The sequence below is a fragment of the Drosophila santomea genome, unplaced genomic scaffold (genome assembly GCF_016746245.2).
Source record: "Drosophila santomea strain STO CAGO 1482 unplaced genomic scaffold, Prin_Dsan_1.1 Segkk83_quiver_pilon_scaf, whole genome shotgun sequence".
Lineage (NCBI taxonomy): Eukaryota > Metazoa > Arthropoda > Insecta > Diptera > Drosophilidae > Drosophila > Drosophila santomea.
In genome coordinates, this window is record NW_025319019.1 from 139,483 (window position 1) to 153,934 (window position 14,452).

General features: G+C 39.7%; 1 protein-coding gene across 4 annotated transcripts in view; it reads right to left on the reverse strand.

Moving 5' to 3' along the window:
* LOC120457834 (nipped-B protein) overlaps nucleotides 1-14,452 on the reverse strand; it is a 140,766-nt gene that overhangs the window by 86,247 nt on the left and 40,067 nt on the right. For all 4 annotated transcript variants that reach the window (XM_039645334.2, XM_039645333.2, XM_039645335.1 and 1 more), the window contains one exon: nucleotides 9,441-9,881. In XM_039645334.2, the coding sequence (XP_039501268.1) occupies nucleotides 9,441-9,881 (441 nt within the window). The remainder of the gene's footprint in view (nucleotides 1-9,440; nucleotides 9,882-14,452) is intronic.

Here is a 14,452-nt window from a genome sequence, read left to right on the forward strand (position 1 = left end):
ATCACCGAAATCACCACTCACTTGTCCAACCGATTGCGATTTAATGTATTTATATTTATTTATAAACGGGATAAGTGCATTAATTAATGCATGCAAATTAACACTATCACGTCGAGGTCACCAATGTTTAGCTATTGAGCTTTTTCAATAGCTGCTGCGAATAATAAGTAGCCGAAGAAAGTTTGTTTATTTTCCGATGCTGTTTATTTTGCGAATTGTTTACGGCAGCTAGGGCTGACAAAGAGCGATTTCAAATGCACAAGTTGAGTCTTTGCCGAAAAACGACAATTGGCGGGACAGACAGCCGAAATGCAGCGCCCAAGCTTAACGTAGGTAGATAACAAAGAGAACAAGGAATGAGCGCCGCACAGATAAATGCGTGCGAAAACAGCGGTTTGCACTATGGGCATCGCAACTGCGACCACTGACTACTTCGGCTTACAATATTAAAGAGTATGAGATTAGTCTACTGCACAGTTTTGGCGGCTGCGTGACCCAACAAAGTCAGCTATGTTTTGTTGATGGGTGATGAATTGGTTAGGATTGTGTGGGTGATTTAGACAGTGAATTCCCTTGGTAGCATTTAGCCCGCAAAATCTGCGGATATTACTCCAAATCTTTTGTATGGACGACTTAGGATTAATCTAATCAGTAAACTTGTTAATTGCGTCTCTTTTTGAGATTCTAAGGGAGCGCCTGAAGATCGCTGATTTTTTCCTGTAGTTGATAATGTTTATGGTGGTAATATTTCTTTTAAGAGCATGCCATGCAGTATTTTTGGCAATGCGTAGGGTTTGGAGCTCTTTGTTCCACCAAGGTACTGACCTTTGTGCTTTTGAAGAAAATTTGGGTATGCTTTGGTGTGCACTTTTTAAAATAATATTATTGATAATGGCTGCTTCGTGATTGATATACGGGCTATTGGGGGTTGTCAGATTAAGTGAGTTGGACAGCGATTCAAACAATTTCCAGTCAGCTTTGTCTGTATTAAATGGGGGTCTTTTTATCATTGAGTTGTTTTGGGTGGAATGAAATAAATACGTGATGATTGGAAGGTGATCGCTTCCGAAAAAGTTGGTTTCTATTTCCCACTCTGCATGTATTGCCAGCTCTGATGAGCAGAGAGTGAGGTCTGTGTGTAAGAGTGTTGTGTGTGCTCAAGTGTGTGGGGCTCTTGTCATTAAGAATGATATAGTTTGACTGCATAATGAATTTTTCCAGGATGATTCCTTTTTTGTTGTTTGTGGGGGAACCCCAGCTTCTATGCCACGAGATGAAGTCCCCCGTAACTAGCGTTGGCTTGTTGTTTGAAGGGAGCAGTACTGCTTGCAGATTGTTGATAGTAAACATGAAGTGGAGATTATATTAACTTTTTTTTGGGAGCATATCTCAATGCAGATTGCATCGAAATCAGTGGGGAGAGAAATTTCTTTGAACTGGATTGTCTTGTGAATAAGTATTCCAACACCACCATAAGAAGGTGATGAGTTGAGCGTGAGAAAAAGATAGTTTTTGGGAATCGGGTAGATTGAGTTGAATCTAAGATAAGTCTCTTGCAGAGTTAATATATGTGGGTGGTGTTCTTTTATTAATGATTGCAGTTCACTGTAGTTATTGACATAGCCATTTATGTTCCATTGTAGAATTTTTAGAGACATAAGATTGGTAGGGAATTAGAGAAATGCTATTAGAAAGGGAGCTAAGATGATATGCAGATGTCTGGAGGCCAACACTCTCCGACATCGACAACAGTGAGTACCGCTGTACCCTCCCCCGCTAAGCGCCAGTCCCCACGCCTAGCGCAAATCTATTGTTTTGCCGGCACCGGGAGTAGCGCTCGGCGGGGAAAGGGGAGCGTACTGCGTGAACTACGGTAGATAATTAAGTGTCAACATCTGAGTTGTCGGGTGACATGTCAACGTCTAAAAAATTGACATCCGTTCGTCTTGTCATAGCTTGTAAGTGCATCAGAAGGTAAATTCTTTTTTAAAGTGTTTAACTGTTTTTTTCTTTCGCCTTAAGTAGGGTCTTCGCACGATTATATAGGTTTTTGGGTGTAATATCATTGTACGTGATAAGTTTTCGAGCAGCTATAATTGCCGTATCTTTGGATGTGGATGGGCTTGAATCAGATTTATGTGTTGAATCGTGGTTAGTGGGATTGTCTTTCTTATTATAGTTAATTGTTAGGTTGGTCTTAACTACACTGGATCTTGACAAAGATCGGACATCCTCTGTAAATTGAAGAGTGGTTGCTGTCGGGTAACTTGGCGTCTTTGCAGTTAACGCAGCTTTTGTCATTAGAACACGTTTTATAATTTTCTGGATTGGTGTGGAAATCGCTTGCAGTAAAAACAATAAAGAAGATCGTGTGTATGTGTACGTGCTTGTGCTAGAAGACGACTTTAAGGCCGAAATCGATTTTGATCTAAGAAACAAATTTGATTAATGTTTTGGTCAATTTCGATTCGTAACTCTTATAGTTTGAAAGAAGTTTTTATACCCGTTACTTGTAGAGCTTTTCTTAACACCCATAATTGCGCGGTTTTTTAAAGATATCAAAATAAACAAGAGAGAACGCTATAGTCGAGTTTCCCGACTATCTAATACCCGTTACTCAGCTAGTGGAAGGGAGGAGAGTCTTAAACACAGTTTTTGGCGGTTTGTGGGCGTTAGAGTGGGCGTGGCGAAATTTTTTTTGGCAAATTGATAGAAATTTACAAGACTAATACAAAAATGAAAAAATATCAATACATTTTTCAAAATTGTGGGCGTGGCATCCTTGGGCGGTTTGTAGGCGTTAGAGTGGGCGTGGCAAAAAGTTTTTTTGCAAATCGATAGAAATTTACAAGACCAAAACAAAACTGAAAAAATTTCAAAACATTTTTCAAAAGTGTGGGCGTGGCAGTTTTGGGCGGTTTGTGGGCGTTACAGTGGGCGTGGCAACATGAATCGACAAACTTGCGCTGCTTCTATATCTCTGGAGTCTGTATGCTTAATCTCAACTGTCTAGCTTTTGTAGTTCCTGACATCACAGCGTTCATACGGACGGACAGACGGACGGACAGACGGACATGGCCATATCGACTCGGCTATTGATCCTGATCAAGAATATATATACTTTATATGGTCGGAAACGCTTCCTTCTTCCTGTTACATACTTTTCAACGAACCTAGTATACCCTTTTACTCTACGAGTAACGGGTATAAATATAACAAAATAATTTAACTGACTCTTATTTGCATTTTAAATACTGAAAATTCAACTAAATAACTATGTATAGTAAATAATTAATACGTATACAAAGTAAATTATTATAACTACAGTAATTTAAAACAAAGCATTTCGAAAATTCGATTTAAAAAATAAATATTTCATAAAAATAATTCATAAATAAAAATGTTATTTATGAAATAAATAAAAATACGGAAACTGTTTATTGCAAAATTGATTTCTTGAAGCACGAAGTGCGGACATAGGCACCGAAGAATCATCGACGTCTTATATTTTTCACACGTCGCACGCTGAATACTCTAATGACGATTATTCTAATATAGTCATATTTGAAAATTATTATGCATTATTATGTATGCATTGTGCTATTATTATTTCTATGTTGAATTTGAATAATTGTTATGTTAAGGCAATGCAAAAGAATAAGAACTTCTAAAATGAAGGGCATATTTTGTCATTTTTACAATGCTTGTGCATACGTGTGCACCAATACAATGGTTAGCTGTCGCTGTATGCGACAAGAGAGCTGACTCTAAAGATCTCCGCTCTCTGGCTTTCGAACACGAAAAAATCGTGTGCAAAAAAATCGTATGGCGTTACGCATCTTGTTATTCTAATGTCTTTGCTTTTACTCTACGAGTAACGGGTATAAAAAGAACTCTTCGTCAATACCTTAAGCTTTGCCATATGGGAACATTTCAGTTAACGCTGATGTTGGCATCTGCAACCCATTTCCTTCCTACTAACTTGAGTCGGCTTTTGCCTGTGAATTACCAAGATATTTTGGCAAGATTCTGTGAATATTCTTCAATGTTGGATCGTTAGATATTACTGATGACGACATTTCTGATGCGATACCCGATATCTAAGCCAGACATTGATGGAGTCTCCTCCCTTTTCTTTAAAAACTTTATGTCGAGAGTTTATCTTTCTCTTAGGATGCTGTTTTCCTCATCATCATCTAAAAATACCCTTTTTATTTCCACATAATAATTTGCTAAGATCTTGCCGATTGGCCAATTGCAGAAATCAGCACTATTGCTAAGCTTTTTGAATGTATAGTTTGTAAAAAATTATTTTTCCTAATATGTGGTTATATCGGTCCCAATCCTGGGCAATCAACTACTACCAACCTAGCTAAATTCTCTAAGGTTAAATTGGGGTACACAGATTTAGCTAAACTTTTTGACAGAGTATGTCGTTAGCTTTGCGGGCCAAACTTTTCAATCTTGGTATTCACTCTTCTTTTTTAAATTGGATTGCATCATTTATGGTAAATAGGAGTTATTATATCAAGATTAATGGAGTTGTTTCCGACCCGTATACTTCTGGACTTCCTCAAGGTAGTTCTCCGGGCTCTTTGCTTTTCATTCTTTTTATCAATGATAATTTTCCAAGTACCGGCTGTACGCAAATGATCTCAAAATCTATATGACAATTAACAGCGACAGGTTCTTGCTTCAATCTTTTTTAGGCCGAATTTGCAAATGGTGCACAAAATAATCTTAAATATTACTAAATGCAGCGTTGTTACATATAGCAAATGCTTGTCAAGATTGCTTCTTCTTACTCCATAAATAAAAACCTTAGTCCTTGTTAGATGAGATTTTGGATCTGGGAGTCTTCTTCTTCTTCGGGTTTGTTAAGCGAAATACCATGCAGTTTAGAGATCCATTCTCGCGTCTGTCTGTGTACTCGGCGTAATTTGTTCTAGGGTAGAATACGCTTCCATTACATGGATATTTCTCACCTTTTGGGGTTTATTAATATTAATATTCCAGTTCCGCACACTGGGTCTGCTCGTACCTAATGGTCTTACTTCGAGCATTCGCTTTAGTTGGGGGCTTAAGTTTAAAAACGAACTTGTAAATTATTTTTTATGTTGGATATAAGTGTATTGTAAAGGTGTTTTTTTCGAGGTATAAAACTTTACATTGACATTCATTTTAAAGATAACATCCGATTTAGCTGCTGTGAAGTGACTTGGCAATTCATGTAAGTTAACAACTAATAGAGCGCTCAATATATTTGAGTCGGCAGCCACATAGCTTACGTTCATAATGCCCTAGCAACTAAGTAGCTTCATACAAACAATGCTGATACGCCCCAACTGAGTTCAGCGCTCCGCGCTAGGAACGGTCAGCAGCGGCAACCGGACACCCAGTATCCGGGGTACCGAACTGCGCTGCATAAATGCTGAGTCGGCTTACCGACCATGGATTTATGGCGTGATGCATTGGGGCTAGGGTAAATTCATATTTTCTCGATTCTTTGTATTCAGTTATTAAGCTAGCACTTTACCTATAAAGAACAGTTACTCCGGCACTTAGCCGTTAAATACCATTTTCTTTATATTAAACATTCTCGCTGAGCCAAAAGGCCAACGATCGACCAAGTGGGCAAACTCACGCCCTCCATCCTAGTCTCCGTAAGAAGTCATCACTCTCTGGCTTAGCAGCCGAACACAAGACTCAGGAAGAAGACATTCCCAGCGTCTGGAGTCGCAGAAGACATCCGGACTGGAAGAATAAGCTTATTCGCGCCCGACGATTATTAAGAACCTAGTATCTTAACAGGGTAGTTAAGAAGAGAAACCATGTAAGTTTGATAAGTTCAATTCGGCATTTCCCATTGCATACTTTTGCCAAGAGTAAATTCTACAGCATACCCCAAGTTACTTATAAGGAGTATTATTTCCCATTGGCGGCAGCGATTGACGTTAATAACGAATAAGATCGTTATGACACATGAACCGGACAGTGCCATTCTGTTTAATAATGAAGTTAGAGAGGATGCTCTCCATGCATTTATTGCTGGCCTTAGGAAACCCTTGAGGACCATGGTCTTGCCAGCGCAGCCAAAGGATTTGCCCTCAGCTTTGACTTTAGCTAGGGAATCCGAGGCTACCATAAAGCGCTCTACCTTTGCTGCCACATATGCAAAGGCTTTGGAGGACAAGACACTCACCTATAAGCACCGAAAGAACCGAAACCGCTCAAGGGAGCCGCAGGGAAAACATAGCAGGGCCAAAGATGGCTAAGGGAAGAACCCCCATTTTTACAAAATACAGAATACGCCCCGACAAAATAGTTCTGCCCAGAACGCGGGGAGCTATCGTAATCATTCGCCTGAGCTTATGGAATTAGGCTCTGCCATGACTCAACATAGGCAGCCGACTTCCTTTGGAAGCGGTCAGCCTACAAATACCAAGGCCGAAAGTGTTCGGGGCCATAAAGGATTTGGCTCCGCACGTATGACCGGTCAAAGGCGTCAGAGGTTGCAGAACATTATGCAACAGGCTGACCATAAAAATGACAGCAAATATGAGGGCGCGGCCGCAGCGGCCGTGACCGGGATAGACGATGAGTCTGACGAAGATAATCGGATCAATTTTATAGGGAGCGCTCCCGACTGCCGTTCATTGAACGCCAGCTGCAAGGGAGAAAACTAAAAATTTTAATCGACACAGGGGCGCCAAAAAACTATATCAAGCCCGTAAAGGAGCTTAAAAATATGGTGCCGGTCGATTCCCCTTTAACAGTGAGTTCCATTCATGGTTCTAACAGAGTTCACAATGAATATTTTCGGAATAACATCTCCGTTCTTTCTTTTAGACGAGCTGACGCCATTCGATGGTTTTATAGGATTTGACTTTTTAGCTCAGGTGAGAGCATAACTCGACGCAGAGAAAGGTACAATAAATTATGGTTCTGTTTCTGAAGAGCTTCAGCATCATAATTGCGACAATGTAAATCTTACTAACGTAAATGACATCGCCGTACCGAAACCTGTGAAAGTTCAATTCCGAAACATGATCGCAAACAGATCCAAGGCATTTTCAGCCTCTAACGAGGAACTGCCGTTTAACACTTCTGTTTTTGCCACAATTCGTACAAGCGATGATATGCCGGTATATTCCAAATTATACCCGCACCCCATGAGTGTATCTGAGATTGTTATGCGAGAAATCGCAGATTTATAACCTCAAGGTCACCGTACAACAATCCAACATGGATTGTGGACAAAAAAGGCCATGATGAGCTGGGGAACAAAAATAAGAGTATGGTTATAAACTTTAGGAAGCTTAACGAAAAAACCATCGCTGATAAAAACCCAATGCCAAACATCCCCATGATACTGGCAAACTTAAGAAAAGCCAAGTACTTTACAACGTTAAATTTGAAGTCCGGCTACCACCAGATATACATGGCAGATCCATTTTCTGAAAATGAAAACAAGAGAGAACGCTATAGTGGAGTTCCCCGACTATCTGATACCCGTTACTCAGCTAGTGGAAGTGCGAAGGAGAGTCTTCAACAGATTTTGGAGATTTGTGGGCGTTAGAGTGGGCGTGGCGAAATTTTTTTTTGGCAAATTGATAGAAATTTACAAGACTAATACAAAAATGAAAAAATATCAAAACATTTTTCAAAAGTGTGGGCGTGGCAGTTTTGGGCGGTTTGTGGGCGTTAGAGTGGGCGTGGCAACATGAATCGACAAACTTGCGCTGCGTCTTGTTCTCTGGAGTCTGTATGCTTAATCTCGACTTTCTAGCTTTTGTAGTTCCTGAGATCACATGGTCATATCGACTCGGCTATTGGTCCTGATCAAGAATATATACACTTTATATGGTCGGAAACCCTTCCTTCTGCCTGTTACATACTTTTCAACGAATCTAGTATACCCTTTTAGTCTACGAGTAACGGGTATAACTAGAAGTATTTCTTTTAATATTATGATGGCCATAAGGTTACAGTCATTGGTGATCGGTTACTAATTACTAACTTTTTTTTTTCCTGAAGGGAACAACCATGACGTCCAGGAGCTCTGATTCCAACAAGACGGCGCAACATGTCACACAGCTCATGCCACAATCGGTGTATTGAAAGACATGTTTGGTGAAAACCTAATTATACGTATTGAACCAACCAGATCTTGAGATTTAACACCGCTAGACTACTTTCTGTGGGGCTATGTAATGTGATGTACTATATAAGTAGCTAGATAGGGATCAATCTATCTGTTTACATATGAACATAGATATATAAGAGTAACGCATTGGGAATAGCGTTGGTCTAGTAAGAGACAATATTATAATATAAAGAAATAAATTGAAATATCAACCCAACAATTGTGGACGCTTGCTTTATTTTCAGCATCTTTACACTATCCATTGGCGTATATAAATAAATTAAGTATTGCTTTAGCTGTGGAAACGTCGAAGGCGGTTCCAACTAATCTATGGCTGGGTCAGAACCTATCCCCTGTTTTAAAAAAGGCGGTGTCCCAAGTACAACAGCTCTTTTCTGAAAAATTGACATTTTCTAGGTTTATCCTTAGGATTGCATTCTTTTAGCGTCGAAACCTTCTTTAAGATTTTCTATGTGCTCTTCTAGAGTGCGTCCACATAACTGTAATTCTGGTACACAAAGGCATATTTTGACATTTCCAGTTTATGGCCAATGCTGAGTGTAACCCGAACATACACCGTGAATGCTGTAATCCTATGATTGTTTTCCCCTTGGACTTGGGGATTCAAGGTGTAATATCGATGCTTGCTTATTCGATTTATCGTCCTTCGTGGTTGTACTCTGATAACGTCTAACTTTGCTTTCAACAATGTTTCCACTTTTCCTTAGGTCACCCGTTGCGCCTGTTCCTGGCCGTTATCAAAATTTTGTGTGTCACATAATCCACCGAGGTATATAATTGGATTGTGTCCAGAGCATGAACTGTTTCCTAGATCAGCATTGTAAAATGTATGCACCGCACCACGCTTCATGGGGGCAATCAATTACTGGTACACCTCATCCGCAATTCCGAAAACATAGTAAGTAGTGAGTAAACGCAGTTAATTATTTCGGCAAGGTATGCGTTATTCACAAAACCCAAAATTGCAAATCTAATTCAAGAAAATTTTACGCCTAGTAAGGGAAAACGTAAAAGCGTTCGACGCCATCAATCCTATTAATTGATAAGGAACAGGATTGCATCCCGATTTGACCTCTAAGCGAAAGCGTTATGGCTTCCCTACAAGATCACAAATAACAAGTTATTTCCAGTTCACCGACTATTAGACACCCGATATTACGCTTGTATAAGTATAAGGGCAAGCAAAAATAATTTTTTTATTTTACGTGTAATGAGTCATTGTCAGAAATATAGGGAGGACTTCTGTGATAATACTTTGAAAATGTGTACTTACTGTGGTAACGAGTTCCAAACATACAAATTGTAAGGTCTCTATGTTGTCAACAAAAAATGGTTCAATAGCCAGCGTCGACAATGGTAAAACTATAGTATCGACGAATACACATTTGTCAAAAAGTGTTACAAAAACCTTTAAGAGCTCTACAGTTTTCGAGTAGAATAGCTGCATACTTCGACTTTGGCTTTGTTGTGATTTTATTTTTTTACGATGATTGGTCCTCTTTACACTTTTTGCAGTGTAAACCGGGTCATGAAGAGGAAATATGGTTTCACGCAGTTGAAATTGCGTAAATTTTATTATGTGTGATACGTTATCTTCTTGTAAAAACTGAAGATCGCTTACTGTAGAATAAATGTTACAAATAAGCAAGCAAGCATCCATTGCGTTAAGTAATTTTTCTATAATTTCATCATCCACAAATTCCTCTTCGTCCTCCTGCAAAAATACAATATATTATTATTTAATTTATTTACACTAATGGATGGATTCATTCCTATCTGTCTATAAATAGATAAAGAAAAAACGATAAATATAGATTAAAAATTAATTTTTTAGGTTTATACCGTGAACTAATTTAAAAAGAAAAAACCGTTGCGGATGAAATGGAAAAATTAAAATTAAAATAAACAAGAGAGAACACTATAGTCGAGTTCCCCGACTATCTGATACCCGTTACTCAGCTAGTAGAATCTTCAACACTGACAGTTTTTGGCTGTTTGTGGGCGTTAGAGTGGGCGTGGCAAAAAGTGTTTTTGCAAATCAATAGAAATTTACAAGACTAATACAAAAATGAAAAATTATCAAAACATTTTTAAAAGTGTGGGCGTGGCAGTTTTGGGCGGTTTGTGGGCGTTAGAGTGGGCGTGGCAACATGAATCGACAAACTTGCGCTGCGTCTATGTCTGTGGAGTCTGTATGCCTAATCTAAACTTTCTAGCTTTTGTAGTTTCTGAGATCTCAGTGTTCATACGGACGGACAGACGGATATGGCCAGATCGACTCCACTATTGATCCTGATCAAGAATATATATACTTTATATGGTCGGAAACGCTTCCTTCTGCCGGTTACATACTTTTCAACGAATCTAGTATACCCTTTTACTCTACGAGTAACGGGTATAAAAAAAAAATTAAAATAGCAAATAAAAAACCTTGTTAGCTCAAAATGTTATATGTGCAAAACCAAAACCTAGTGGAAATCATACAAGCTTAACATTTTATTGCCAAGTACATTGCCAAGTAACAAAAGCTGCCGCTTATTTCGAATTTCGAGTCGCTCTTCTCTCGGTTTGTTTTAGTTGCTGTAGCCAAATTCTGAAAACGTTCTCCTTAAGAAACATTTAGAAAAATTCTTAACAAACTCGAAGAACTGGATGACGAGGAAATTTAAAGGTATTTAAGTAAGCAATTTGCTGCCCCTTGAGCTCCGAAATTCGCTGAATGCTATGCTAATTGGCTAGATTTTTATTCTATGCATCCATTCGCTTACTCTAAATTTCTGATGGAAACTGTGCTCTAGCTTTGTTATAGCATTATTACGAAACATATTTGGTAATAGTCGTTTCCCTTTTCAGGCACCCATTACTAAGATTCTCAAGACAAGGGCGGTGCAGAGTGGTTTCATTTAAATGCTTCGTGACCTGTGAATATATTTCACGTTCATACTCGCGCACTAAATGGAATGGCTCATTGGAACAAATCGCTGGATGCATCGTAGTCTAAGTACTTTTTCAAAAGCTGAATCTGGCGAGTCAGGCAAAGAGGAGATTTTGGTGGACCCAGCCTTCAAAACTGTAACTAACGTGGGAATCCATGTCACCGATTTTTGAAGCAGCGATATAGGATGGTAAAGTCTATGTATTTTGCCATAGTAAGCTATGCACCAGGGAACCCGGTGGGAAGTAATCGAAGTTCTAATATGCGTGGTTCCACCTTTCTCGCCACAAATCTTACCCATTCGACGTGTGTCTTCTGTAATGCGTATTAGCTTTAAAACCCTGACCCCAGCAAATTGATTTCAACAAGCAAGAAGACTCACTCTTTGCATTAATTTCCTTAAGACAACACATTAACTGAGGCATTGAAACTTCGGCAATTGCCTTAAAAATCAAATCAGCTTTACCTTAGGAAGGTAAAGTTTTCCGCTTGCTTTTAAAATAGGCGATTCAAGTTTTGAGTCAGATGATTTGTCAGTAAATATTTCAATGTGATCTCGAACGTAATAGCTTCCAGTATTACAGAATGTCAGCCCAGCTATATTTTTTACATTTTATAGATTATTCACCAAAAAATAGCGGATAGTGCTCATAAATACTTATTACACTAAAAATATTGTACAGCCATCTAACACAGTAGCCTTGCTGACACCCTTTATTGACCAAGTTATACTTCTTTGGATAAAGGGACGGCTGAATTTAGGTGACCATCTTCCGATCTTCGTACCAAGGGATCATCCAGTTTCTATGGCCATTATAACTCACACTCGACTGTGCACAGATACATCGCCATTTCGGGCTATTGGTACAGACCTATTTACAACTCTGAGGCGCACAATCAGGCGCATATGAAAATATGTTTGTGTTTTCATTTGGATCTAACATTCTTGCGCAGAGCAGGCCACGACAAATTTGGCCCGACAATTCAACTAGCTTTGTTGACGCTAGGAATGAGTTGCTTAAATTACATATCCATTTTAGTTTCAGTTTATCGACGAATTATGGACAGCGCATTGCCTACATGCAGCAAATGTTTTGGTGGATGGAAGGAAAAATATTTAACCTTACTGAAGCAGCGATCAAAGTCACGTACCCCCGTGTATGGTGTAGTTGTGGCTGAATTGGTCCTTGTTGACGAAAGCTTGCCACCCATGAATTGGTGTTTGGCTTAGCATTTTGCTGTTTGCTCTGCAATTAAGTAACTCTTGCCATTCGCTTTCGTAACACATGTATATGCCATTTCGCTGCAACTTAATTAAATAAAATATAATCATTTGAAATATAATTATTTCGTCGCCGTTCGTTGACGTGTTTTTAATCGACCTCCGTATCGGTTAATTTGAGTGAATGGTGATGAATATAAAACAAATAAATAAATCAAAAGCGAACGAGACGCTCTGTGCGATGCACCATCGCTCGAATACACGCAACTTAACGGTTCCGCTGTGCTAGCAGAAAACCAAAACATACAGACTGGAATGGATCGCTACATAACAATTAAAAGAAAACTCAGCCCTCAAAATAATAAAAATCAACAATGACGATGTCACTAATAAAACGCCAGCAAACACCAACAGATTTGAGCTTCTGGCAAATTCTACTGATGAAAGTGTACAAACGGCAAAGCCATCCAAAGAGGAACCTAAGAAGGTTAAGCCTCCTCCATTCGCGAAAAAAACTTAAGTGCCTTAGTGAACAAAATAGCGACATTAATAGGAGAAAACTCGTTCTACATAATCCCCGTAAGAAAAGGGAACATTAATGAAACAAAAGTTCAAACTCACACCGAGGCTAGCCATCGTATCCTAACCAAATTCCGGACGATGCAGGAAAACACTTTTATACATACCAACTAAAAAGCGCAAGGGGCCTACAGGCTGTTGTCAAAGGGATTGAGGCAACTGTTTCGACCACTGAAATCGTATAAGCGCTCAAGGAAAAGAACTTTAATGCAAAAATGGTCATGAACATACTTAACAAAAATAAGGAACCACAACCAATGTTCAAAATCGAGTTGGAGCCAGAGAGCCAGGTACTAAAAAAAAAATGAAGTTCACCCAATCTACTAGTTACAGCTCCTATTGCATCGGCGTATCACAGTAGAAGAGCCCACAAGCGCAACCGCCCAGTGCAGTGCACTAACTGCCAAGAATATGGCCACACTAAGGCTTACTGTAAACTGAACTCTATCTGCGTAGTCTGTAGTGAAGCCCACAGCACAGCCAACTGTCAAGGAAGACAGCTCTGTTAAAATGTGCAGCAACTGCGGTGGAAGTCACCCAGCGAATTGGCGTGGCTGTGTAGTATATAAGGAACAAAAGAACCGTCTTAACAAACACGGAGAATCAACACGAGCTCAGGCCACACACATCAGTCACACTCCGCCACAATCGGGCCCCTCTTACACGGCACCCCTTCCTACACATCGTACCAATCCTAGCGTTTCCTTCCCTACTGCCTTAAGATCGGGAATTAAAAGCGTGAATCCAATAACACAAAAGTCAACTACTACGCGGGAAGAACAGGAAATAACTAACTGGCATTGAAACGATGATGATCTCACTCCAGCAAACCCTAAAAGAATTTATGACATTCATGCAAACCACAATGCAAGAGCTTATGCGAAACCAAAATATGCTGATACAGCTTCTCGTGTCATCAAAATGAAAACATAATGTCTCCACTTCAAATATCTATGTGGAACGCGAATGACGTTTCACGGCTTAAACTCGAACTTGCCCAGTTCCTATCCGAAAAAAATATTGACGTCATGCTCCTCTCCGAGACACATCTAACAGACAAGCACAACTTCCATGTTCCAGGATACCTATTCTACGCCACTAACCATCCGGACGGAAAAGCCCATGGCGGCACTGGCATACTTATCAGAGGTCGCATCAAACACCACCTTCATAATAGAACTGAAACGGACTACCTGCAATCCACTTCCATAAGAATGCAATCTAGCATCGGCCCCGTCACTTTGGCCGCAGTCTACTGCCCACCTCGTTTTGCAGTTTCTGAGGACCAATTCTTGGAATTTTTCAACTCACTCGGTGAGCGATTTATAGCGGCTGGTGACTACAATGCCAAGCACACGCACTTGGGTTCACGCCTTTTAAACCCAAAGGGTAAACAACTTTACAACGCGCTCATTACGCCACGAAATAAGCTCGATTATGTCACTCCGGGTAGGCCTACATGCTGGCCAGCAGATCCAAATAAGCTCCCGGATCTCAATGACTTCGCAATAATAAGAAAGATCCCTATAAATAATATTACGGCTGAGTC